Source organism: Equus quagga, chromosome 4 (genome assembly GCF_021613505.1).
Source record: "Equus quagga isolate Etosha38 chromosome 4, UCLA_HA_Equagga_1.0, whole genome shotgun sequence".
Lineage (NCBI taxonomy): Eukaryota > Metazoa > Chordata > Mammalia > Perissodactyla > Equidae > Equus > Equus quagga.
In genome coordinates, this window is record NC_060270.1 from 133627198 (window position 1) to 133654974 (window position 27777).

A 27777-nucleotide genomic window follows, 5' to 3' on the forward strand; every position below is an offset into this window, starting at 1 on the left:
ATATTTAGGGAGCCATAAAGCCTCTACAGTTGTGTAGGAATCTCATTTAATCATGATTGGTGTCCTATTTCTAATAGTGAATAAGCAACAATATTGTAGAAAATAATGAAAAATTAAAAAAACTAAAACAGCATTTGGCTATTTCTCCCTAGTATTTTGAAGTTATTTCTGAGATTAGAAATCAACCCTTACATCATGAGATTATATGGAAATTATTTTTATGATATGAATATATTAGAAATAGTGCTTATTGACAAATCAGTGTCTTATATTGTTTTAATAAAAGGGTGAAGCATTTGTCTGTTTTACTTCACTAGCTTATGAGACTCTTCTCTATTCTGATTAAATCCTGATTATAAAGTATTAATTTAAGTAATATAAAGTAATTAATTTAAGAAGATAGTAGTTCCAAAATGTAAAGTATTATCTGGAAATGTTCAGAGACCATATAAACACAATTTGGTTTATTTGTTTTTATTATTCAACTCTGTTTAAATGTAATCCCTTGTTGTGAAATGATAATTTGGAAACAAACATAGAATGTTAGAAAATAGAAAGGATTGAGCTCAATGCCTAATTCTTGGACCCACTAGAATATGAGGCCAAGCTCTAATTTAGGAGACAGAGGTATCACAATGTGCTGTTCATTCTAATAAATTTAAACCTTTTTTTGGTAAGCTGCTCTAAGAGAAATTTTGGGAGGAATTGGTACTTTAGCCTTTTTCCGTCATCCCAGAGTGAGGAAGTTTAGCTTTGAAATAAACAGAAAGTCCTTACTTTATAATAATCTCCCGGATGGACGTTATGGTCATGAGAATCAATTCAATCATCTCATGTGCTAGAAGCTGACAAGAGCACACCTGAACTGATAACAAACTTGGTTTCTCTTGGAAAATGCCAAAAGTACCTGTCGTCCTACTATACACGTAACTGCAATTGATTTGCTCTAATTTCATCATCGAATTTTTTTGTATTTATCAACAAGGAAGATCTACAACCAACGCTTCAACTATTTCCAGTTGAGGATATCCCCTATCTGTTTGCCTGAACAGTCCCCCTTCCCCACCGCCAATCTGCCAAGATCTTCTTGAGGGAAATAAAGGTGTGGGGGTGAAGGGCTCGGCAAAGAGTCCATGGTGGTGAAGAGGCTCAGGAGATCTGGAGTTCTCAGTACTCCCTGCCCACTCTAACACGTTTTCCATCTCACCTCCTCCCAACTCTTCAGAGCTAGTGCATAGCATGACCATTGAAAGAACAGACCTAGACAAATATCAGAGCCCTGAAACTTTTCCAGGATATTTTGAGTATAAATAATCTTGGCTCTAGTCAATGGCAGACAAGCTAATTATTTGTTCACATGTGCTTTGGCCAGTTTTTTTTCTCATTTGGGAGCTTGTAATAACTTTGGATTTTGTCCTTTGCATGAAATAACACCCATAGGTTGCACGTTTTCCACTGGTTCAAAGTTTTAAGGCATTTTGGGGTGTCTTATAATCATGTAGGAGTTAGAGGTCAAAGCAAGAAATAAGCATTACGTGAGGCAAGTGGATTCTTTTGTAGGCTAGATATAAAACATTTATCTCTTGAAGGCTTAACTTACTAGGAGAGAAAGTCTTGATTTAAGGAGATATCACCACAAAGTAGAGAGGCTGATAAGAGAAAGCTATTCTGAGAGCAGTAGTTTTGTTCTCATAAATGAACAGAGGCTCAAGAGCGTTAGACTGTGAAGGTTGGTGCAGGGACTATATACATGCGTTTAGAGGAACACTAATTTCCCATTTAAGGTTTGTTAGGAACTATTATAGGTTTTATAACTCTGTTGACAGTAATCCTATTTGGAACATGATCTGCTTATATAAAAATAATTTTTAATATGAAAGGTCTCATTAGCTTAAAAGACTAGTCAAATGGTAGCTTTCCAAGCTGAGTCACAGTCTAATTTACCAGCACAATTCACAGTTTCCCTCTTTATTTTTCTTGGTAGATTAATCCCATCTCACTAGTGCCATTAGGTGCTTGCCTTGATGGTGTGGAAAAGTGCATACAAACATCTGATGTTTCTCAGCATGTGGGTTGTGACAAATTTAGATGTGTTCTAATAGTGCATCTGCGTGTAAATAGCTGAAGATTTATAGTTGTTTTTTAACTTATGCATGAGGAAATTGACCACGATGGGATAATTAAAAATAACAACTCCCTGGAAAAGCAGGAGATAAGTTCTTAAATGCTAGAGCACCAAGGGACAATATTCTCTAACCTAAATTGGATAATTTATATCTTTGTCACTTGAAGATCAGATATATATGTTTGAGTTAATGAATTATCCCACCAACATCCCATAACTAAAGCAAATTTTGTTTCCTTTTCACAGGCAAGGTTTTAGTCAATTGAATAATAAATCATCCTGCCTTTTCCTGAATTATAGGACTTATAGCTTCTTACAGGCAAGACTACAGTTAAATGAGGCCCTAGAGGAGAGAGTCTACCTGTGTTAAAAGAATGCCAGCGAAGAGATGGCCCAGGCTACTTTGGCTAGAATTTTCAGTGTTTAAAATAGTAATATCATGTGGCTGTTTTTAAACATTTTTAGTTTCTCAGTGAAGATGTATTTTCAATGCTCAAAGGTCAGGAATGAATCAACTTCTTGATAACCCCAATATCCTGGTCACTGCCTACTGATGGTCCTACAGTGACCAGATATATGAGAAAATGTTCCTCTCCCTTGAAAAAGAATAACCTTACAAGCACGTACAGTTTACAAAAAATATTCATGCTCATTTTCTCTTTTGAGTCTCACAATAACACTGTGTTATATATAAAGATTATTAGTTCCTATTTAAAAGCAGAAATTAAGATTCAGAGAGGCTAAGTGACTTGCCCAAGGTCATATATCTAGCGAGTGGAATAATCACAACTTGAGACTAGTTATTTTTGTCCTAAGGACAATGCTTTTCTCATGCTACACTTTGTTGCCTGTTTGATATGCTTATCAAATCGGTCACTATAAACATAGATGAAGGTGCTTTTGGGAAATTTGTTCCTGGGAGAATTGTCTGAATCGATGTGGTTGAGAGCATTATTAACCTGAGTCTATGACCTGAACAGGAACGTATAAAGAAATATCCAGTTTTAAGCGGCATCGGTCAGATATTCGGTATAAATGAATTGGGACTCGGCGGACTGTCCAGGACTAGAGCAAATCCGTCATCTTAGAATCATGAGTATTCAGAGGACTGGACCTGTAATTTAGGGAAGACAATAGGTGAGAAGGCCTAGATGCACCCGAGAAGGAAACAGACGCAAGAGATGATTGACCTGCTAAGGACACACTAAGCTGAACGGGTGAAGTTGGTGCCCTGTTGGCACTGTTGTGCAGGGATGGGTGAAACGGGCTGAGGAGACCCGGATTCTGTGAGCCTGAGATCCATGGACTCTTCCAGACGTGGGTGGAAGGCAAACTGCAAGTGTCCCCTGGGAAATCTTATGGCAAATGCTTGGAAATTAAATTTACATCGGAAGAACTGTAAATGTTAGTGGAGCCATTCATATTTCTCTTTGGTTCTAAGCTGTGACTGCTAATAGCATTATACTGCAATGCAGGTGTGAATTCCCATCACGTTCATTTAAAATATTTACCTCAGTCTGAAAATTTGCTCAAGTGAGAGTCATTTGTCTATCGTTAGCACTCAATCTGACTTTCAAGACACATATTCTTCAAAATAATTTGAGAAAAAAGTGATTTTTAGTTAAGCTATATTGTAAGTCCTTTGTGATGTAAAATGTGCTCAGGTAAAAATCTTTTATTTGAACTAGTGTTAAGTATAAAACTTAAACTGTTGCAGAATGTGAATGAGGAGAACTTTTTAAAGAAATCCAGCTTTATTGCTTTCACAAATCTCTAGGGACTTAGTTGGGTTATCAGAGTACCAACAGGTGGGGTTCTTAGGACATCTGCTTCAGTGGACAAATAACAGTGATTTGCAGTTAACTTAATACTTGATTTTATTTCAAAGAACATACAGGCATTTGAAAAATAAGCTTTTTTTCCTGAACCTAATAAGATAATTTTCTTGGCGATGTCTCTTTTCTGAAACAGTGAAAAGGTAAATTTTAGGCTAGCGTCTGTCCAGATAATCACGATGTCTGAATGGAGTCTGAAGAGTTCATAGAGTGTTAACTGAATTTGTCTGTTTTCTAAAGGAAATTGATTATTTTTAAATTATTTTACAGGATCCTTCAAACCAAAAATGTGGGGGAAGAAAGAAAACTGTGTCTTTCAGCAGCATGCCATCGGAAAAGAAAATTAGCAGTGCGAGCGACTGCATCAGCTTCATGCAAGCTGGCTGTGAACTCAAGAAGGTCCGGCCAAATTCCCGCATTTACAACCGTTTTTTCACCCTGGACACAGACCTCCAAGCTCTTCGCTGGGAGCCTTCCAAGAAAGACCTTGAGAAAGCTAAGCTTGATATTTCTGCCATAAAAGAGATCAGACTGGGCAAGAACACAGAAACGTTTAGAAACAATGGCCTTGCTGACCAGATTTGTGAGGACTGTGCCTTTTCCATAGTCCATGGGGAAAACTACGAGTCTCTGGATCTGGTTGCCAATTCAGCAGATGTAGCAAATATCTGGGTGTCAGGGTTACGGTACCTGGTTTCTCGGAGTAAGCAACCCCTTGATTTTATGGAGGGCAACCAGAGCACACCAAGGTTCATGTGGTTGAAAACTGTGTTTGAAGCAGCAGATGTTGATGGGAATGGGATTATGTTGGAAGACACCGCTGTAGAGTTAATAAAACAGCTCAACCCTACCCTGAAGGAGTCCAAGATCAGGTTAAAGTTTAAAGAAATCCAGAAGAGCAAAGAGAAACTAACCACTCGAGTGACAGAAGAGGAATTTTGCGAAGCTTTTTGTGAACTTTGCACCAGGTCAGAAGTATATTTCTTACTTGTACAGATATCTAAAAACAAAGAATATTTGGATGCCAATGATCTGATGCTCTTTTTAGAAGCTGAGCAAGGAGTCACCCATATCACTGAGGATATGTGCTTAGACATTATTCGGAGATATGAACTTTCTGAAGAGGGACGCCAAAAAGGGTTTCTTGCAATTGATGGCTTTACCCAGTATTTGTTGTCACCAGAATGTGAAATTTTTGATCCTGAGCAAAAAAAGGTTGCCCAAGATATGACCCAGCCCTTATCTCACTACTACATCAACGCCTCTCACAACACCTATCTCATAGAAGACCAGTTCCGGGGGCCGGCTGATATTAACGGGTATGTCAGAGCTTTGAAAATGGGCTGTCGAAGCATTGAACTTGATGTAAGTGATGGTTCAGATAATGAACCAATCCTCTGTAATCGAAATAACATGACAACACACCTTTCCTTTCTAAGTGTCATAGAGGTGATAAATAAATTTGCCTTTGTTGCTTCTGAATACCCACTCATTCTGTGCTTGGGGAATCGCTGCTCCCTGCCACAGCAGAAGGTAATGGTCCAACAGATGAGAAAGGTTTTTGGCAATACGCTCTATACGGAAGCACCTTTGCCATCAGAATCCTACCTCCCATCACCAGAAAAATTAAAAAGAATGATCATTGTGAAAGGAAAGAAATTGCCTTCTGATCCAGATGTTTTAGAAGGAGAAGTAACAGACGAAGATGAAGAAGCTGAAATGTCTCGAAGGATGTCAGTAGATTACAATGGTGAGCAGAAACAAGTCTGGCTGTGTAGGGAGCTCTCTGATTTGGTATCTATCTGTCAATCTGTTCAGTACAGGGATTTTGAACTGTCTATGAAGAGCCAAAACTACTGGGAAATTTGTTCATTTAGTGAAACAGAGGCCAGCCGAATTGCAAATGAGTATCCAGAGGATTTTGTAAATTATAATAAGAAGTTCTTATCAAGAATCTATCCTAGTGCCATGAGGATTGATTCCAGTAACTTGAATCCACAAGACTTTTGGAATTGTGGCTGTCAGATTGTGGCAATGAATTTTCAGACTCCTGGTCCGATGATGGACCTTCACACAGGCTGGTTTCTTCAAAATGGGGGTTGTGGTTATGTTCTGAGGCCGTCCATCATGCGAGATGAAGTTTCTTACTTCAGCGCAAATACAAAGGGCATTGTACCTGGGGTGTCTCCTCTGGCTCTTCACATCAAGATCATCAGTGGGCAGAATTTTCCAAAGCCCAAGGGAGCGTGTGCCAAAGGGGATGTCATAGATCCCTATGTTTGTATAGAGATACATGGAATTCCAGCAGACTGCTCCGAGCAAAGAACTAAAACCGTACAACAAAACAGTGATAATCCTATTTTTGATGAAACTTTTGAGTTTCAAGTAAACCTGCCTGAGCTGGCCATGATCCGCTTTGTTGTTCTGGATGATGACTACATCGGGGATGAGTTTATAGGGCAATACACAATACCGTTTGAATGTTTGCAGCCTGGATATCGGCACGTTCCCCTGCGCTCTTTCGTGGGTGACATCATGGAGCACGTAACCCTTTTTGTCCACATAGCAATAACTAATCGAAGTGGAGGAGGCAAGGCACAGAAGCGCAGCCTTTCGGTGAGAATGGGGAAGAAAATTCGGGAATGCACCATGCTCAGGAATATCGGTCTTAAAACCATAGATGACATCTTTAAAATAGCAGTTCATCCCTTGCGAGAAGCCATAGATATGAGAGAAAATATGCAGGTAGGAAAAATCCCATACTCTCCTCCCCTGCTCCTACTTCCCCCTCCCTTCTCTTACTGGTGAACGTTGTGTTTTATTAATAGTCTGATTCCTCAAAAGATTATCAGAAAGATTGTGTAAACCCATATACCACTGAACTAAGTTCAGTGTTGCCTGTAATAAAGCAGATATGTTTTATGTTTCTATTCGTGAATGCTGTGTTAAATTTGGCCTGAACTAAGTGAGCCAGGTAATGGAGTATCAATGTAGCAAAATGCCATATACCCATTCAACATCGGTAGTACATAGCCAAATTGATATGTGGAATGTGTATACGAAGAGAATAGAGTACAAAATATTGTATGTGTGTCATACATAAAATATTAAATAAACACGTGCATACTGATTAGGAGTATATGTGTAAAATATTTGCATATGTGAACACGAAAGGGAATTTTAAGTCATATGAAACAAATGTAATGTCTGTTAAGTTACTTTTTAGTTAGGTGTACAACAATAATATTAAGTTATTCCCCACAAGAGCAAACAAAACTAAACAAAATTTAGCACTTGAACTTGCTGAAAACTATGTAGGTTTCTCTTAGAAATGTGGTTTAATCAAAAGGACATGGATTCTGGATTAAACTCTAGCCCCATGTGGTCTTGAACAAATTATTTCAGCTCTTTGATCATCAGTTTTCTCTACATAAGGTAATAAAAATAGTAATACTTACATTGCAGGATTATAATGAGAAATAAATGAGAGTTTGTGTAAATTGCGCAGCCTTGGCATGTAGAAATTCAATGTTAGTTTCCTTCCCTTCATTAATGCTTGTAATCAGAGATGGCCATAAACTTTTTTCTTCAATATCGTTTAACGTATTTATTCCAGGCTCAATGTCACTGAGAGTCCATCCACAACAATACTGAGTTTCTGCACCAGGCAAGGAGGTGCTGGTGGGCAGAAGCAACAGCAGTCTGTGTACGAGAGCGAAACAGGAGAGGAATATTTTTCAATGCACTGCATTTGCTCCTTTAGCTAACATTTTTAAAGTAAACCTCACCAAAAAATCCCCACTTCAAGACAGAAAACAAGCTTGAAGAGATTAAATAATTTCCCAAATATTGCTGTTAATAAATAGCAATGTTGGGCTTTAAATCCAGACCTACTGCCACAACCATGGTCCTTCCTGGTTTTTAGTCATGTGATGCTGATCCTCAAACCCACGACTTGGTGAAAACTATTTTTATGTTATTTCACAGAGGAATTCTAGGATTGACTTAAAATCAATTTTAATAGCCAAAATGGTGGAAAATAGTGTGGTACATAAATGATATGTAAATCCTCAGACTGTAAGCATTTAATTTGAGGTGGGGTCTCATAGCCACTATTTTAAAAACAGTCTCCAAATATTAGCATCTTCTACCTGCCTTTTCCTGACATAATTCTGTAACTATTATAAATCCCTCTATGAGATTAGTTATAAATCATTTCTACATCTAAATTTATAAATAGAAGTAGATTTTGTATATTTCTATATAATTCTTGAAATATATCCTTTATATATATTATGTGTTTAAAATACATATTAAGGAGAGTTGGTTATGGATAAAGTTTTTCCATGTAGTACTGATAATTTATATCGTCTCAACAGAAACTCTTTTGGGTTGAGGATTATTTGGAGCCTAATCAGTAGAAAAATGAGTACTATCATTGTCACTAAATTCAGGAGACATATAATAGGTTAGGTATTATTTGCTGTTAATAAAACATAAAATAGTCATAATTCTTATTTCAAATGAATCTTTTAAAAGCCTGTAACATGGACAAACGTAGCCCAACATGAAATGTGTTTTAGTATGTGCGTCTGTCAGGTGCATCTCTGATGGGATGACAAAGGGTACCATTGATAGTTAGTTAAGCGCACGTGGTGAGTGATGGCAGCCTGCTCCCTTGAGGGGAAGAGCCTGAAGGAGATGCACTCCGATGGACAACCACTGACATGCTTTTATGACCATCAGGATACAAATAAAATAAGGTGTTCATGACTGGCCAATGCTAGTTTGTATGAATATTCCAGTGCTTGGCTTTGAAAAGCACTGTGTAGCCTTGAGTCTCAATCTGCTTTGCTTTGTGGCATATTTGTGGTGGTTGCTGAAAACTGAGAAAGATGAAGTCTAATAGTGAATTAGCTCTGTGTTATCTGTGTGCATAACACAACCTTTCTGGTTGGTTATAATCCAGTTTGCTCCACACGATATCTGTATTTAAGGGTGTTCCTTTATGCATATGGTTTTGTGTAAGCCTAGGAGTGCTGGGGGTGAAGTGTCATGTGGTCAGAAGTGTAATTCCATGTTTTCTTCCCCACAGAATGCCATAGTGTCTGTTAAGGAGCTGTGTGGACTTCCTCCTATCGCCAGTCTAAAGCAGTGCCTGTTGACCCTGTCCTCTCGGCTCATCACCAGTGACAATTCTCCCTCAGTCTCTCTTGTGATGAAAGATAACTTCCCTTATCTGGAGCCTCTGGGGGCAATTCCAGATGTGCAGAAAAAGATGCTGGCTGCTTATGATCTGGTAGGATATTGTGACGCTGTATTTCTTATCTATGCGTGTGGGAGATCATATGGCAGGGCTCTTTCATGGAACTCTAATGAATAACACAAAATCATTGCCTTTGAAACCTGGTTTGGGGGTAGCAGGCAGAGTTGGCCCTCTCTGCTTCCCATAAGCTCCCGTGGAGACTCTGAGGAGGTGCTCTGAACCCAGAGCTCCACAGAATGCAAATGGAAAATCTCCGCTTTAGCGAGGAATGAATTATTGATTAAGTCCTCAAGGGTATAGACAATTTCTCATCCTCCAAGTGACTTTAGCCTGAAAATAATCATTTAATTGCACACCTCTAGCAAGTAAACTTATGTCTCAGGGCTGTCTTATGATGGTTAAAACTAGGCATTTCTCTGGAGTTTTTATTTCTAAGCTCATAATGTTATCTGACTTTTCTGAATATATAATGGAATTTATGTAGCAATTAAATTTAAGAATAACTATATTTTTACATCTCCTAATTCCATAAAAAAAATTAAGGAGCAAATGAAAAACTGGGAAAATTTGTAACATGTGTGCTAGATAAAGTGTAAATGTCCTTAAAATAGAAAGAACACTTAAAAATAGATAAGGAAAAAAATACCGTGAAAAGAATCTTACATCAATCAGGATTAAGTTCAGCTTCATGAACCAAAAAATGCAAACCAGTCATGGCTTAAAAGTACAAAGTTTTATTCTCTCACATAAAAGTCTGGAGACCAGCCATTGAGAGTGGCACGTCCACCGTCTTAGGAACCTGGGCTCCCTCGAGCTTTCTGCTCCACTGTCGCTAGACCATCCTCAGAGTCCAAAATGGCTGCTGAGCTCCAACCATAACATCTGCATTGGAACCATCAGGAAAGATGAAGAGGAAAAAGAGGCATATCCTCTCTTTTTAAGTACATTTCTGTGAAATAGCATGGATCACTTTTGCTTATATTTCATTAGCCTGGAATTGACACATAGCCACACTTAGCTGTGAAGGAGAATGGGAAATGTCTTTATTTCAAGGGGCTATGTGCCTAGCTAAAAATTGTCTCTTCGGTTACTAAGAGATAGAGGGAGAGTGGATATTAGGGGACAGCAGATAGCTGTGCTTCAGGGGTGAACAGGCAATTCATGTGTCTCCTCCCCCTAAAAAAAACCCAATGAAAATGCAAAGACATATTTAACCTTAAAGTAAATTTTTAATTAACGATATTAAAGAAATGAAGTGAGATACTTGCCCTCTCCATCAAATTGGCATTTTTCTTTTCTTTTTAAAAAAGTACCTCTGATAAAGAATTTAAGGAAATGGATACTCTCATCCATCCACTTCTAGCGGGAAAATAAAGTGAGATAATTTGGGGGGAAAAAATTTGGTGATGTAATTTAAAATGTTTACCCCATTTGAGCTACATATTTCCTTTCCAGGGATTTATTATAAGTCAATAGAGATTTACATAAACATATAGGTTTAATGATGTCAACATAGAAGGATTGGTTACAAAAAATACAGTAAACCATGTTATAGACTCTTTTGAAACCATTAAAATAATGTGTTAGAAGAATATTTAATGATGTGGGGAACTCCTTATAATATGTTTTGTGAAGAAGTCTGGTTATAAAAAATATACACTATAAGATTTAAATTGTATTTATATGTGTACATAGCTAAAATACTAGCAGGATATTAATAGTGATTATTTTTTTTCTAGGTTTAAATAAGCTTTTGTTGGTGAAACTCATGATATATTTTATAGGGTAAATCAAAGGCCTGGAGATTTGCTAATATCCTTTCTGTTTTTGACCTATTCTTACTCTCAGGATAATCACTGACTACCTCTTTATAAAACTGATTATGTACTTTAATAGAAGATTCTACCCTCTTCTCTTCTTTTTTTTAATTAATTTTTTTATTGTGCCATAACAGTTTGGAACATTGTGAAATCTCAATTGTACATTATTATTTGTCATACACCATATAAGTGTGTCCCTTCACCCCCTGTGCCTACCTCCTACCTCCCTTCCCCTGGTAACCACACTGTTCTCTTTGTCCGTAAGTTTGCTTATGTTCCACAAATAAGTGAAATCATATGGTGTTTGTCTTTCTCTGTCTGGCTTATTTCACTTAACATAATACCCTCAAGATCTATCCATGTGGTTGCAAATGGGACAATTTTGTCCTTTTTTATAGCTGAGTAGTATTTTATTGTATATATATATATATATGACATCTTCTTTATCCAATCATCAGTTGACGGGCACTTGGGTTGCTTCCGTATCTTGGCTATTGTGAATAATGCTGCCATGAACATAGGGGGTGCATAAACCTCTTTGTATTGTTAATTTCAAGTTTTTTGGATAAATACCCAGTAGTGGGATGGCTGGATCACATGGTATTTCTATTTTTAATTTTTTGAGGAATCTCCATACTGTTTCCCATAGTGGCTGCATGAGTTTGCATTCCCACCAGCAGTGTATGAGGGTTCCCTTTTCTCTACATCCTCTCCAACATTTGTTTTTCTGTCTTGGTGATTATAGCCATTCTAACGGGCGTAAGGTGATATCTAAGTGTAGTTTTGATTTGCATTTCCCTGATGATTAGTGATGTTGAGCATCTTTTCATGTCCCTTTTGTCCATCTGTAGATCTTCTTTGTAAAAATGTCTGTTCATGTCCTCTGCCCAATTTTTGATCAGGTTGTTTGTATTTTTGTAGTTCAGTTGTGTGAGTTCTTTATATATTATGGAGATTAACACTTTGTTGGATATATGATTTGCAAATATTTTCTCCCAGTTGGTGGGGTTTTTTTTTTTTTATTAAGGTTGTGAAAGTTAACATCCTTGTGAAATTACAGTTGTACATCATTATTAGTCATGTCGTAGGTACACCACTTCACCCCTAGTGCCCTCCCCCCACCCCCTTTCCCCTGGCAACCACCGATCAGTTCTCTTTGTCCATATGTTAACTACCACCTATGAGTGGAGTCATACAGAGTTCGTCTTTCTCTGTCTGGGTTATTTCACTCAACATAATGCCCTCAAGGTCTATCCATGTTGTTGTGAATGGGACGACTTTGTCCTTTTTTATGGCTGAGTAGTATTCCATTGTATATATATACCACATCTTCTTTATCCAATCATCAGTTGCTGGGCACTTAGGTTGGTTCCACGTCTTGGCTATTGTGAATAATGCTGCGATGAACATAGGGGTGCATGGAACTTTTGGGATTGCTGATTTCAGGTTCTTAGGATAGATACCCAGTAGTGGGATGGCTGGGTCATAAGGTATTTCTATTCTTAACTTTTTGAGGAATCTCCATACTCTTTTCCATAGTGCCTGCACCAGTTTGCATTCGGGTGGGTTGTTTTTTCATTTTGATTCTGGTTTCCTTTGCCTTCCAGAAGCTCTTTAGTCTGATGAAGTCTTACTTGTTTATTTTTTCTTTTGTTTCCCTTGTCTGAGTACACATGGTATTCAAAAAGATCCTTTTAAGGCTGATGTCAAAGAGTATATACTGCCTCTATTTTCTTCCAGAAGTTGTATGGTTTCAGGTCTTACCTTCAAGTCTTTGATCCATTTTGAGTTTATTGTTGTGTGTGGAGAGAGATAATGGTCTACTTTCATTCTTTTACATGTGGCTGTCCAGTTTTCCCAGCACCATTTATTAACAAGACTTTCCTTTCTCCATTGTATGTTTTTGGCTCCTTTGTCAAAGATTAGCTTTCTGTGGGTGGGTGGTTTTATTTCTGGGCTTTTGGTTCTGTTCCATTGATCTGTGTGACTGTTTTTGTGCCAGTACCATGCTGTTTTGATTACTATAGCTTTGTAATATGTTTTGAAGTCAGGGATTGTGATGCCTCCAGCTTTGTTCTTGTTTCTCAGGATTGCTTTGGCTATTTGGGGTCTTTGGTTGCCCCATATGATTTTTAAGATTCTTTGTTCTATTTCTGTGAAGAATGCCATTGGGATTCTGATTGGGATTGCGTTGAATCTGTAGATAGCTTTAGGTAGTAGGGGCATTTTGACTGTGTTTATTCTTCCATAATAGTGATTATTTTTAAATAAGGAGCATGAATTTTATTTTCTTATTTATGTTTTTCAATATTTTTTCTCTATTTGCCAAACTCTTTATAGTGAACCTGACTGATTTTTATAATTGAATAAAAAGAAACAGTAAAGAAGAAAAGAATAATGTTTTATCATCAAACACAACTGGAAGATGTTTAGGATAACCATTCTACAGCTGAAAAAGGAAAAAATCCCATAGAGTGTATTTTGCTTATGAGTGATTGAACCTCTTATAAACTGTACTTCATGGCTGCTGGGGGAAAAGTTCGCCTATTACCTGTATCTCATTTTTCATGAAATCAATTTTTTCATCATAAAAGTAGGGACTGAAAGCTATTCAGTGAATAGGTATAATTGCCATCTGAGAGGTGAAATTAGGGTACTAGTTGCCATGGAAACAGACAGTGGAAATCACTCCAATTCCCTTTTAAGCTAAGCAAGAAGAATCATTCACTGAGAGGGGAGCCTGGTCCCCCGGAGCTGGGCCTATAAGAAGCAGAAAAGCACCTGAACTGTGTTTGGCCCATTTCCATTTCACATCCCCAAGTGTCCGATGGGGTTTTGTTTTTCCGTTTTATCTGCTGGTGCCAAATGTGAACATGAGCTTTTTCTCATTTGTATTTTTAAAATGCAATTTGTAATTATAAGCATAGCATAGTTTTCCAAAGCTTAAAATCAAAGGCTATCGTGGACAGCAGAAATACTTACAACGATGTCTTCATTTATAGTTCCCTATGGAAATGGCTTTTCATTTTGGTAAGGAGTTGAGTATAAATATCCTTACATCAAATGGTAAACTCAGCAGACTGTGGAAGTGATCGAAAATCCTGCTGACGTCTCTGTTTGTTGTTTCTTTTAGGGGGTGGGTGGGTAGGGCCAGATGAGTGTTGTGACAGTATTGAACGTAAAAATGCCATTTTTAGCTTTTAGGTTTTGCTTTGTATTGGTTGGCATTTTTAATGCTCTTGATGTATCAGTGTTAGTATTTATTTTAAAGAGGTCCCCCAAGATATTCTGCAGATCCAGAGTGATCATTTAAAAACATAAATCTGACCATGTCACTTTTCTGCTTAAGATCCTCTGGTGGCTTCCCATAAAATAAAATAGAAACTCCTCACTGTGGCCTGCGGGGCCATTTATGGTCTGGCCTGGCTTACTTATCTCTCTTGCCTCTCCCAGCCTCACCCTGGACCCTCGCTTCTGCTCACTCCCCCAGCACATGAGCTTGCTTTCTTTCTGCAATCAGACCAAGCTTGTTCCAAACTCCGGGTTATTTTATTTGCAGTTCTCTGTGCCTGGAACATTCTTCTCTTGCATGGATAATTCCTTCTTATCTCTTAATTCTTATCTGAAATGTCATATCCTCAGAGAAGCCTTCTCTAACTGCTGTCCCCAGCTGTCACTCTATCACATAGCCCTGTTTGATTTCCATAGTCCTACATAGCAAGAATGAAAAATATTTTGCTTGACTTTTTGTTTAATTTCTGTCCTCCTTTACCTCTCAGTTTGAATGTATACTCCATGAGGGCAGAGACCCTGTCTATCTTTCTTTACTACCATTATCTCTAGCTCCTAAAAGAGTGCTGGCACATAGTATGTTATCAACTAATGTTAGTTGAATAAAAAGTAAATAGAGGCATCTGTTGTTGGTGAAAATAGTGTAGTTCCCATGCTATAATTGAATGTGTTTTATGGTAAATCTTTAAGTCCCCTTGTTTTACTCCTATGATACCACCCTAGCCAAATTGTTCCCTGTCTTAGACATACAGTTAAAAACCTAGAGACTAAGGCAAAACTATGGAGACAGTAAAAAGATCAGTAGTTGCAAGGGGCTGCGGGCAGGGTGGAGGAAGGGAGGGAGGATGAATGACTGGAGCCCAAGGGATTTTTAGGACAGTGAAACTATTCTGTATGACATTGTACTAGTGGACACCTGTCATTATGCATTTGTCAAAACCCATAGAATGTACAACACAAAGAGTGAACAGTAATGTAAACTATGGACTTTAGCTAATCACAAGGTGTCAATACTGGCTCTTGAATTGTGATAAGTGTACCACACTAGTGTGAGATGTTAGCAGGAGGGAAAAGTGGAGGTGGGGTGAGAGGGTAGATGGGAACTCTCTGTACTTTCTCCTTAATTTTTATGTAGACCTAAAACTTCTCATAAAAAGAAAGTCTAAAAACCCCCCCTACAGACTATTAATAAAAGCTTATTTGGATGACTAAGGCAGAAGGCAGATCTGGGGTTTATTGCCTGGTGGTGGTGTGGGGGCAGTAATTCCAAAATGAACATCGTGCCTGTTCAACTTAGACTCAAGTTGCTGCAACATTTGGATTTCTCAGAAATGGTAATGAACTGTATAGATGCCGTCCAAAAGGAAAAGTTGTAACTCCTAAAAAAATATAGAATATGTTTAGAATAAAAAACCTGAAATCCTTTCCAAAGGGGTAGGAATGTTCAGCTTATTTCGGTATCAAAAGAAAACAAATCAGGCAACCAGGTAATCTTCGCATATTGAAAGCCAGCCTGAGTATATCAGTCTCTACTGCTTATCAAGAGGAAAGAAAATGAGAATATTCTAGCAAACCTTGACCATGAGTTTCTCTGTACGGATTTTTTCTACATTGAGCTTTTCCCTAATGAGCTGAGTTGTCCTTATTTCTTACCAAACACTAGCTAATTTAATATTTGGAAATATTTCTTCTTGAGAGTTTTAAAAATTCAGTCTTAAAGTCATTTTAATAGTAATATTGTAATTATTATTCTATTATAGCATCTGTGTTGATATCAAGTAATCAAAACCCTAATACATTTGTAGTAGAGTGGGCTTATTTCCACAGCATAATATCTGGAGACATCCCCCTTCCCCTTTCCATATCTTATTTAAAACATATGTTTTCTATCTGCCCACTGGTACTCAAAATTTCCAAATTACAATCAATTTCTTTAAGCCTTTTTATCTCTTTTAAAATGCAAAGAAAATCTCTGTGAGTAGTAACACATTGGGTTATCAGTAATTTGTACCTTCAAATGAATTTCACAGATCCTGTCCTACCAGCCGGTTTTTACCTGGGAAGGGAAGAGATCCTAATGACTGAGGGTTCCCCAAGCCTGGGTAGGGTGAAGGTGAGGCTGCTCAAGGAATTGCCATTTTTCCTAAAGGCAGTCCTGTCTGCAGTCTCCCTTAATATGCTGAGTTGGGATATAGCCTTATAAATGCCTGCCTGATATTTAGGGCAATGAAAGCAGAGGTGACTTTCCTGGTATCAAGCACATGTCACAGCCAGAGGTGGGATATGACAGCTTCTGAAAAGCACTAAAGCAAACTGGGAACATTATTAATCAATAACTCAGACAAGTAGAACAGGCCCTATAAGTTGAAGGAGGAACTGACGCCTCCTTCCTGGGCTAGGGACATACGGAGGAGAGCTGTGCGCAGGGGACTGCTCGCCCAGCGCCGTTTCAGTCTCTCTGTGGTCATCAGGGCAGTTTTTCAGAACCTCTCCCAAGAACTTAATTTAAGAGCAGAACACCATTTCTAAGTGCCTGATCCCTTTATTGCGCTGTGATGGCTTTTGGCTCAGGCCTCTCGAAGAGCGAGCATCACTTCCCCACTCTGGATTTCCACTTTTTGAGAAAATACACCACTGAAGTAGGTAGCATAGTCATAGAGTCACTGCTAAGTCTTTTAAGGCTGTGAATGCAGCATAATTATGTTTGCTAATAGAAGTGATATGATGTGAGGTGCGTTTTTTTTTTATCATTGAGGATTAATCTTATTCTTGAGGTTGTTAAAAATGAATATTGGTTGCTGAAAGAGTTGCCTAGTGTTAGAGCCACGAATGGAGATGTTTAATTTCATAAACATCTGCTGAGCTCCTCCCACGTGCCAGCCGCGGTGTTAAGTGCCGTGGAAGGTCCAGCAGACCCTGTGCTCTGGTGGCTGACAGTGAGGAGAGGCCACCAGGCACCGTCCATCGCAGGCATGTGAGTCTGTGATTGGTGATGTGCTTATGTAACTCATCACTGAACTGAGGTGGTAATGGTTGGTGATTACACTGGAAAATACTTTGTGGTTTCAGTAGGACGCTATCAAAATTAGTTTGTTTGAATGGGTTTGACTTTTTTCTTTTCTTTTTACAATAGTGCTTTTATGCAGGTAGATTGAATATTAGTTTTGAAACCTGTCTTGAGCCCCAGCCCTAACATTTACTCTAGTCACGTTTCTACATTTGATTATGGGACATCATCTGGGTGTCTCAAGAACAAACAACAGCCATCTAATATGTCAAAACCTGGGTTCATCTTTTTATTTCCTAGGTACTCATTGACCCTTATCTGACCACTGTGAGAGAGACCACCGTGCCAACGGTCCTCAGTTCCTCCCAATGATTTCTGAATGTTCTCTCTCTCCATAGTAACTCCAGTAAGGTCTTGTTACCTACTCTTCAATATTAATGAGATCCATTGCTTCTTACCTTGTGGTGTTTCTCGTGTGTATCCATTTCCTTACATTGACTACGCTTCTCTCTTCTCCTCCTGCCTGAATTTTTCAGCAGGCTGAGAAGTCCTCCATCTAGTCTCTGCCTTTCCCTAGTTCAGCGACTGAAATAATCATCCTCAAATTCTGCATCTGATGTTTGGCCACCTTGCAAAGCCCTCACCCCCAGTGCGGATTGTTTGAAACCCCACTGCTCATTTGCTTCTGTTTGAACCCTCTCCTCAGGCAACCTGATTTCTCTTCTGCATCCTTTTCATTATCCATCCTTTTCTCTATGTTCCGTGCCACCTCGAATGCCTTCCTAGCCTTAATTGCTTCTCCATCAATCAAAGTCCTAACCTCTCGCAAAACTTACCTTATTAAGAAAAGATTCATTCATTGACTTTATTCATGACATTCGATACATACCATGTATAAAGAACTTTAGTAGATTCTGTGCAATACGGAGATGAATAAGCAGAGAAGGTATCAGCACAAATAGCCATGATGCGAAGCATGACAGCTCTTTGACTCAAGAGAAATATGAGTAAAATGAGATGGAAACATGAATATTTGGCACTTTAAAACACCGCTTTCTCCTTGGACATGTCATTTTGTGTGTATCTTTAGGCTTTTGATTAGCCAGCTCAACAAAGACATTTTGGCCGCCCGCTGTTGTGCAGGGTGCTGGGGGAAAGGAATGGTATGAAGCACAATTTCTCCCTGGAGGAGCGGGAAGTCCTGATGGGAAGGCAGGACTTACACCTGAAAAGGGAAGGAGCAGAGACACACAGGGTCCCGAGTGGACCAGATGGCGTTTTAAGTCCTGGGCTGGATGGAGTCTAAGGACGTTGAGGCCTGTGATGGGCTTTTTACAGTGACTTGTAATACACCCCCCCAACTCCCACCTCATGCTCAGCAGAATTTTATTTGCAAATAATTTTTAAACAAAAATATCGTTGGACTTTTCTATAATTTTTTCTTTAGATAGCTGAATTTTTACTCTTCTAATATTCTCAGCTGTCTGATTTTTCATGCATAGTCAAGAAGCATTTGTCTAACGTATTTGGTTCTTTGCAGTGTTTTAAATGAATGTGAGAACTTTTGGAGAGTTAGTGTTTGGAATGTAGCATTCCGAGGTGGAATAGTTATAGGAGATTGTGACTGTAAAAATAACCCAAAGCATTCTCCAAAGGTGACTTCCGTGCCGAATGATTTAACATTAACATAAAAGTTAAAACTTTACTACCGTAAGCGCAACTGATTTTCTGAAGATAAAAAAGAAGTGGAAACAATCTAGAGGACATAAGTCAAGGGTGATTTAATCTTTTACTGCGTCAGTGGGGTGTGATCTGGAGGGCAGTTGTTCATTTCTTAGTACGTCTTGAAGTCTAGCAAAAAGAGCCAACCGCTGTCTTTAATCACTCTTCTAGTGTAACCAGTACGCTGGCAGGTATCACAATAAAGCCAAGTGTAATGGGTTGGATTAAATACATTCTCTCCTGTCAGTGTTCTTACCAAGATATATTGAGTTTAGGATAGGAAAAGGTTGGAGGAATGTCTGCAGTCCCCAGCATAGTTTTGCTTATTGAAATCAATAAATTGAAATCAGATAAGTCAAAGATACTCTCCTTCCCTCCCTCTCTCTTATTGTGAAGTTTGTGTGGAACTTTATATTAGTTTGCATTTCAAAAAGTATATTGGCTTGTATAATAATAGAACCCAGAAAAAGAACAGCCTGCTGGCATGTGCTCAAGCAGAGCTGGCTATTTAAAAACAAGATGTCCTACCCTTAGTGCATTGAAACTTCCTTCAGTCGAGGGTGTGGCAATGTCTTCTGATTCATTTTCTGTATAATGTGGGAACTGTCAGCATCTTGAGTCTTGGCAACATTTCCACTTGGTACCAGGGTCCCAAGGACACTGGATATCCCAGATGCGTCAATAAGCGAGTATTCAGGCTGGCTCCTTTGTGGAATATACATCCTCAGAATTCACTTTGCCTTCTCAAATACTCAAGTCCTTGCAAACCTTTTAGTTAAAGGTAGTTAATTGGCCCGAAAATTCTGGAGAAGGTTCAGGAAAGTTAGTCCCCTGGTAATTTTATGAATGAGCTAAATTTTAATCATAGCTGGATAAAAACAAACATTTCTAATGATTACTCAAGATATGGCTGACAACTGTTTGGGAAACAGAACAACTAGAGAAAAGAAAAGGCAAAACGATCCCTTTACGCAGAAAGCAGCTCACTGAGGTGGATCCTGTCACTATCATGAGTGTGGAGACAATGTCCTGTGGTCTGCTCTGTGCAAGTTCTCTTGTCCTGTGCCATTATAAATCAGGCTTGGAATTGTGGCTCAGAGCTAGTCCCAAGGACTGAAAATACTTCATTGCATACAACAAAGGCAGCGGACTTGCACTAAGCTTGCAAATGCTCAGAAAAGTAACGCTCTTGATTGGATCGATTTTGCTTAAAAACAAAAGATTTCAATTTGTTAACAATGCTTTTATTCATCTGATTTAAAATTTATTTTTATTTTTATTTTTTTGAGTAAGATTAGCTCTGAGCTAACATCTGCTGCCAATCCTCCTCTTTTTCTGAGGAAGACTGACCCTGAGCTAACATCCGTGCCCATCTTCCTCTGCTTTATATGTGGGATGCCTGCCAAGCAGTGCCATGGGCACACCTGGGATCCGAACCGGTGAACCCCGGACCGCTGTAGCGGAATGTGCAAACTTAACCACTGAGCCACCGAGCTGGCCCCTGATTTAAAATTTTTAAGGAAATTAAAAATTGAAGGAAATTATCTTCATTCTAGTTAGGAGATATATATGTAACAGCAATCAGATTTTTAAAATGTACCAAGTTTAATAAAATTCAAGTCTTATTTCAAGCAATCTGAACAGATGAGCCACTACAGAACCAAAAACTAGAACTTAGTGTTTTGATTAAAAGGAAGGTGAGAGATAGATTAATTATTTTGCTCTTCTTAAGAGGAGAGAACAAAATAGTTCTAGAATAGATTGGCTTTTTATTGACTCACATATTCTTAAGTGACTGCCTTTCCAAATTTGACAACTCCTTCCTAAAAAAGCAGTGGACTCAAGTAAGTACATTTCCTTCTAGGTTTTATAGGATGAATATCTATAACGGTTGATACATGTTGCAAATTAGACTTGGAGGGAGAAGCAGTCATGGCAAAAACTTGTTTTCACGATGCTTTACTTGGTGAATTCTACTTTATTAATGTTTATCACCAACTTGCACTTGCAATAGGAATTCTACACTTTAGTATAATATCTGTATCACAAAACAACTTATAAGCTTAGGTCTGTTCCTCAAGAATGCTTGGATTCTAGTCTAAACTATTTCACTAACTAGCTATGTGACTTTAGGCAAGTCAACTTTGGGCTCAGTTTTTTCCACCTGTAAAATGGGATTGTCCATGATACATGGTCTTTAAGGTGACTTCTAAATATAAAGTTCTGTGGTTCTAGGAATTTAGATATAATTCAGGAGAAAATTGGAATCTATGGAAGGTTTATGAGTCATGATATGACGATGAAAGCTCATCTCTTCAGTTCCATTAAATAGTTACATTGACTCTGTAACTATTGCAATGATCCAAGGCAATTAGTTAAAATTCCTATAGGAGAAAAGCTGGAAGGACAGGTTTTTTTCATACAGATTGGACAATTTAATCCATCCTTGAGCAAAAACATTACTTTTAAAAACATTCCCTTTCTGTAAAGTTTTCATTTTAAAATAAATGATTCTGATATTAACTGACGACTTTACTCACCCCTGTTCAGGACACATCTCATGCTTAAAGTAAGCTGACGTTTGTCCTGCTAAGTCCTCTATTCTTTTAGATTCAAAGTGGTGGCAAGGAAATGAGATCCATTAGGAGATATTCATGTGACAGAACCAGAGGAAAACTCTTTGTATTAGTACAACCCCAAAGGCAACTAGGGGCTCAGGCTGAGACATCAGATATGTAAATCAGGCCACTGCCAGATTCTATTGTTTGGGTCAGCTCAGCTTTGGCTGGCTAAGTGTACTGACCACCCAGCTGGGGGATTATCTGAAGACACGCTTCTCACCTTCTCTCCTTGGCTTTTGCACTTTGTATTTCATTTCTGTCAGGATCTGTAGAGACCTAGGAAGGAGATGAAACACAAATCAACCATTTTCCTTCCTAACAACTTAGATAAATGACTGAGCTGAGGGGGAAAGGTTGAAATTGTTGATTTCAATGTGGTTTGGAATGTCTGGTACATTTCATCCATCCATCTTATTTGTTTTCTCTACAACTACTAATAATTGAAAGTTGACTGCGGAAAATGGAATAAAATTATTCTTCTAAATACAGTAGAAGCTGTTATCATAGAGAAGATCAAATGCTCTTATGAGAAAAGTTCGTATGAGCAATGATTTTATGTTCTGAGACTATTAATGATGAGGTGTTTTAGAGTAAAAGTGGTGACTTTTATTACTAAGGGATTTCAGGTTACCGTTGTCGACGAAAATAATCCATAACCAATCTATAAATGAAAATTTGGTTGAGTTTATTCTGAGCTTAAATTTTAGGATTATAACCCGGGAGAGTCTTTCCACAAAGGAACAGAGCACTCCAAAGAAGTGGGTGGTTATATACCCTCAAAGAGGGTGTTTCACATATGATTGAAATGTCCCTCCCACAATAGTCACAAGATTGCCCTGTCGGCACAGCACTTGATGGACACAGCAGGTAGTGGGTCTGCCATCTTGGTGGGCGTAGCAGGAGGCAAGTCTATTGTATCAAGCTGGGCGGCCACAGGTGAGCACAGCAATCAGTTTCTAGCCTAAGGAAAGATGCTTAACCCTTCAGGAGATGCCAACGTTGGGAGGGAGAGGGAAGTTGCACCTTTATCTCAAGGGCCTTTGTTCTTGCCATAGGGAATCTCTAAAGCAGATATACAATGCATGCTCAACAGTCACAGTCAGGCCCTTTTGGAAAGACAAGATGAGGCCGAATTAGGTTTACACCAAATGGCTTCCTCATATATTCCAATATATCCTATTACTTGCCATTTTTATTTGTCACCCTCTAAGGGATCTCCAGGTGATGCTCTTCTGTGTTCAAGGCTGGCTCACGCTTCACTGTCTCTTTAAGAAGTCATCTGTTAGACAACAGGAAAACAAACTTACTCAGTGGGGTTCACAATGTTTACTTGGGGGATTTTTAAGAGAACTCGAATCATAGGGTTTGTTGTATGTTTTGGTCCTGAATTTATTTTACCTCAAATAAGTAATAAAGTTTAAAATTTATTTTTTCTGATACTTGAGTGTTATATTTTTATAGGTATAATCCTGTGAAAAACTTTATTTTTCAGTACTCAATTTGAAAAGGAATTAAGAACATGTAAGATTATAGAAAAATGGAGAAGCTTGGAGCAAAAAACAAGACAATAAGAGAAATTAGAGTTCAAAAAAGACAATTTTAGGTTTGAGAAGTGATCGAGAATAAATAACCTATTCTACTGTGTGTGCATGTGTGAGTAGTCCGTACACAGAAGAAATAAATATCACCAAGAAAGATAGGGGAAAGTGGTTGTACAAATGGATGATGGATCTGGGGATGGAGAGGTGAATAAGATGGGGTCCCTGCTCTGCTGGAATTACAGTTTCCTGGGGAATTGAGGGGTGAGAGGTAATATAGGTAAACAATTGTAATTTAAGATAGAAAATAAAAAATTTTGTAAACAGACTGAAAAAATAGAATGTTCTTGGAATTTGGAGGTGAGAGGGGGAGGGAAGGGGAAATCAGGACACCAGTCGCAGAGGGGGCGTTGAAGTGAGCTTTGCAGCCTGAAGGGATTCTGACCAGGGGAGATGGCTTAAGAAGACTTCCCTGGTAGAAAGAACTGTGTAGAAGGAGGAATGAGGAGGGTGTGTTTGGAGAAGCGTGATTCACACAAGTAAACTGGGATCCAGGAGAATGGGGGAACCATTAGGGGGAAGGCTGCTGAGGTCAAAGGGAGTCTCAAACTCTAGGTTAGAAGCATTTTACTTCATTCAATAGGCAAGGGAGACAGTGACAAAGCCAGGAGGTAACTAGTGCTCTGCTTTTGGAAGATGATTCTGCAAGTGGTATTTGGAAGGAATGAGGTGGGAAGAACCTGCTGGTAGCAGAGTATGGAAGCAAAGCCACCTCTGAGCCTCAAATGCAGTTTTGTGAGAACGGGGAGATAATAGGAGATATTTCATTTTTTTAGTGTTGGGGGGATGGGGGATGCGCCGGGGAGGATGAAATGGAGCACAAAATATTTTTGAAGTTGACATTTGAGCTGCCTCTGGAAGGATAATTAAACTTTGAAAGATGGTCCACGCAGTGAGAATAAAGGCTTAAACCAGGAGTGTTGTGGTAAAGAAGAAAACAAAGGGATAAAAGTGGGAGGAGGGGCCAGCCCCGTGGCCGAGTGGTTAAGTTCACCCGCTCCGCTTCAGCGGCCCAGGGTTTTGCTGGTTCGGATCCTGGGCGCAGACATGCCACTGCTCATCAGGCCACGCTGAGGTGGCGTCCCACATAGCACAACCAGAGGCACTCACAACTACAATATACAACTATGTACTGGGGCGATTTGGGGCGAAGAAGAAGAAGAAGGAAAAAACAATTGGCAACGGTTGTTAGCTCAGGTGCCAATCTTAAAAAAAAAACAGAAGTGGGAGGAGAGGCAAGATGATGACTGACAACGTGGGGGCTCACCTTCTGGATGCAATAGAGGCAAGAAGGATGTCTGAGATTGAGCCTGGGTGTCTGGGGGAGACAGAGAATGCTGGAAATTAGGGGTACATGTATCTAGTAGCTAAGCATCTCCACTTTTTTGGATCAAGCACTGTCTCAGACTCTTCGTGGATAGCACACTCTAAAAGGGTGACTAAAGATGGGGGAGTGGTTATAAAAGCATGGGCAAGGGTTAGGAAGCAACAGTGGATGGTGAGCACCCCAGATTGAGCAATGGTGGAGAGCTGTCATCACTCCCAGGCCTAGAGGGGTAAGGGGAAGGAGCCATTCCTGGCACTCAGTACTCTTTGTACCTCCCAGAGAAGGGCCACCTGACAGGAGCTGTGGCCTTGCAGAGAGGAAGCTATCAACTGCAGTCCAGCAGCGAGGTCATGGTCAAGGGAGTAACTACCCTAAACCCTCTTGCCTCCTGCTTCCTGCCCTTGATTGCTTGCTGCTGGTTCCCATTGGCTGATCCCAATAGAAATGAGAGGCCGTGGAGCCTGGTTGATGTTGCCTCAGCACAGAGCATGGCTGAGAGTGGATCTGGAGGGGCGAACAGAGAGGACCCCAGCACAGGCAACTCCTCAGTAAAAACATTTTGAGAATTTATTCATTCATAAACTATATAACTTACTAACATACCAATATATACAGTATAGAACATCAAGATAGAAATTAGCATTGGATTTTAAAATAGTTTTACTTATGAATAATAAAAATCTTCTTGCTCTCCTGGTGTGATTGCACAGGTAGGATCTGATCAGCCTGCGTTGTTTTCAGTTCTCAGTGTTGCTGAGGAGGAAATTGTGGTTGGAACAGGCTGAGCAGCTGCTCTGCCATGTTTGTGTTGTTTACTTTGCTTGCGTTATCTTCATTTTCCTTTCAGGAATCCATATTGGGAAGCTTTTGTTTATTTAGAACAAGATGATATAAGTGGTATTTACTTTACTATTTTTCAGGCATATGTAAGTTGAAATATTCTGGTGGAAACTAATAAATAAACGTGTTGCTATCAGCCTTCTCCAATGTGGAATTCCCTTCTTACCTTTTCTTACCTCACTTACCATATTGGAAACACATGATCTTCATTTGGTGCGGGACCAGGATCAATCTGCAAAGCTTAACGTCTTTTCTAATTGTACAGATAAAAATAAACGTGAATAAAAGTCCTCGTTGTTTCCTCTCACACCTCAATGGACTATCATGTGCCCTCACCCCCTAGTGCATGTTTCTCCCTACTTTGGAAACCACTGTTGTAGACCATGGGAAGTATAAATCTGGAATTCAGGAGAGAGGCCAAGGTGGGAGACATTAGCTTTGAACAGATCTCCGTGGGTGCAATATTTGATAGCTCTAGGAATGGACGAAATTACCAAGAGGAGAGATAATAGTGAAGGGAAAGAATGGAGAGCTGAGGCCAGGGCACTTGGAGGATCCCTACGTGTATGGATATAAAGGAGTAGGAAGCAGTAGAGAAGACAGAGAGAGCAAAGCAGGAAAAGAACCAGGGTCCTGGAAGTCAAAAGGAGGGATGATCAGTGGTGTCAGCTGCTGAGCTGGAGAGAATGAGGGCCAACGATTGGCCAGGGAGTGGTTGATGATGAGGCCAAGGCTAAACTTTGAGGGTCTCGGTGGAGTCCTGCCTGAGTGAAAGCAATGAGCATGGGCTAGGTTTTTTAAGGAAGAATTGATGAGGACAACCATTCAAAGGCCAATAAAATATTTTGTTATTGTTTTTGTTTGCTTACTTTAAGGTTGAAGATGTTATTTGGAGAAGGGAAGAAACCAGGGGAGAGGCAGAGATTGTAGATGAAAAAAGGAAGGGGCTATTAGGAGTCGGTTCCTGGGGAAGCAGGCAGAGGTAGGATTCAAAGTCTAGGAGGGAGAGTTAGCTCTGGTGAAGAGGCCACTTCGTCTTCAGGGTGTTCCAAAGAGACTGGCATTTTTGGATGCAGGAACTGTATTCCTTTTGTACTCAATGCTGAGAAGATTCTTAGTAAAATATGGCAAAGAAACCTGGCCACAAATCAATAGGTAAAGAGTTTTTTTTCTTTAAAAGGATACATTGGAGTCTGGTTGAAATGGATTGGTTATGGGCATGCCCTCAAGTCGGGCCGGGCAAGGTGACTTTGGAACGCTGTATTTCAGGCTCAGAAGATTGCATATATGTGAAGGCATGCATTCTCTCATGGAGCATGGCCCAGCCAGACAAAATCAGAGGGGTGCTATTATTTTTATGAAAATAAGTGGATGCCAGGAAACCCAGATTTTAGTTCCAGCTTGATCATTAATTAGCTCCATTTTTTGGACAAGAATCTTCAGTCCTGTAAGTCTTAGTTTCCTTTTTTATAAAATTAAGGGGGTGGTCATGATAACTAAGCTCCTTTTAGCCTTAAAATTGATTCTAAAAATGTATAGTATATTATCTCTTTTGTTCATGGTAAAGTCACCGAATGTGTCCATTCTTTATGAATGTTTCCCTTGCTTGAATTTCATGAAAACTCATTTTGTCTACTACTTGATTAATGGTGACATCTGGTAACTTTCGAAAATATTGTATAAAAACTCAATGTTGCATGTATGGATGCTAATCTTAGAAAAGACTGAAACCAACTGCCCTCATATGAAGTCTTCCTCTGCCTGTAAATTTCATTCACGTGGAAGCTGCAGTAACTCGGGCTACTGTTAGCCACTTGATAAATTGTTATTCACAAGTATTCCAATTCCTCTTGGCAGTTGAAAGAGTTAATTAATGCAGTTAAAAAATCTGACTCATATGGAAGCAACCCAAGTGCCCATCAACTGATGAATGGATAAAGAAGATGTGGTATATATATACACATACACAAAGGAATACTACTCAGCCATAAAAAAAGACAAATCATCCCATTTGCAACAACATGGATGGCCCTGGAGGGATTTATGCTAAGCGAAATAAGCCAGACAGAGAAATCAAACACTGTATGATTTCACTCATATGTGTAAGATAAACAAACACGTAGACAAAGAGAACAGATTAGTGGTTATCAGAGGGGAAGAGAGTTGGGATGTGGGCATAAAGGGTAAAGTCACCGTATATATGGTGACTGAAAAATAATAATGTACGGCTGAAATTTTACAATGTTATAAATTATTATGACCTCAATAAAATAATTTAAAAAAAAGTCTGACTCAGTCCAGACCTTGTTGGGTGTCTAGTTTTAC

General features: G+C 39.1%; 1 protein-coding gene across 2 annotated transcripts in view; it reads left to right on the forward strand.

Annotated features, from left to right (window-relative positions):
• Positions 1-27777, forward strand: part of PLCL1 (phospholipase C like 1 (inactive)) — a 328751-nt gene that overhangs the window by 253309 nt on the left and 47665 nt on the right. For both annotated transcript variants that reach the window (XM_046657724.1, XM_046657723.1), the window contains 2 exons: positions 4231-6705; positions 9056-9259. In XM_046657724.1, the coding sequence (XP_046513680.1) occupies positions 4231-6705; positions 9056-9259 (2679 nt within the window). The remainder of the gene's footprint in view (positions 1-4230; positions 6706-9055; positions 9260-27777) is intronic.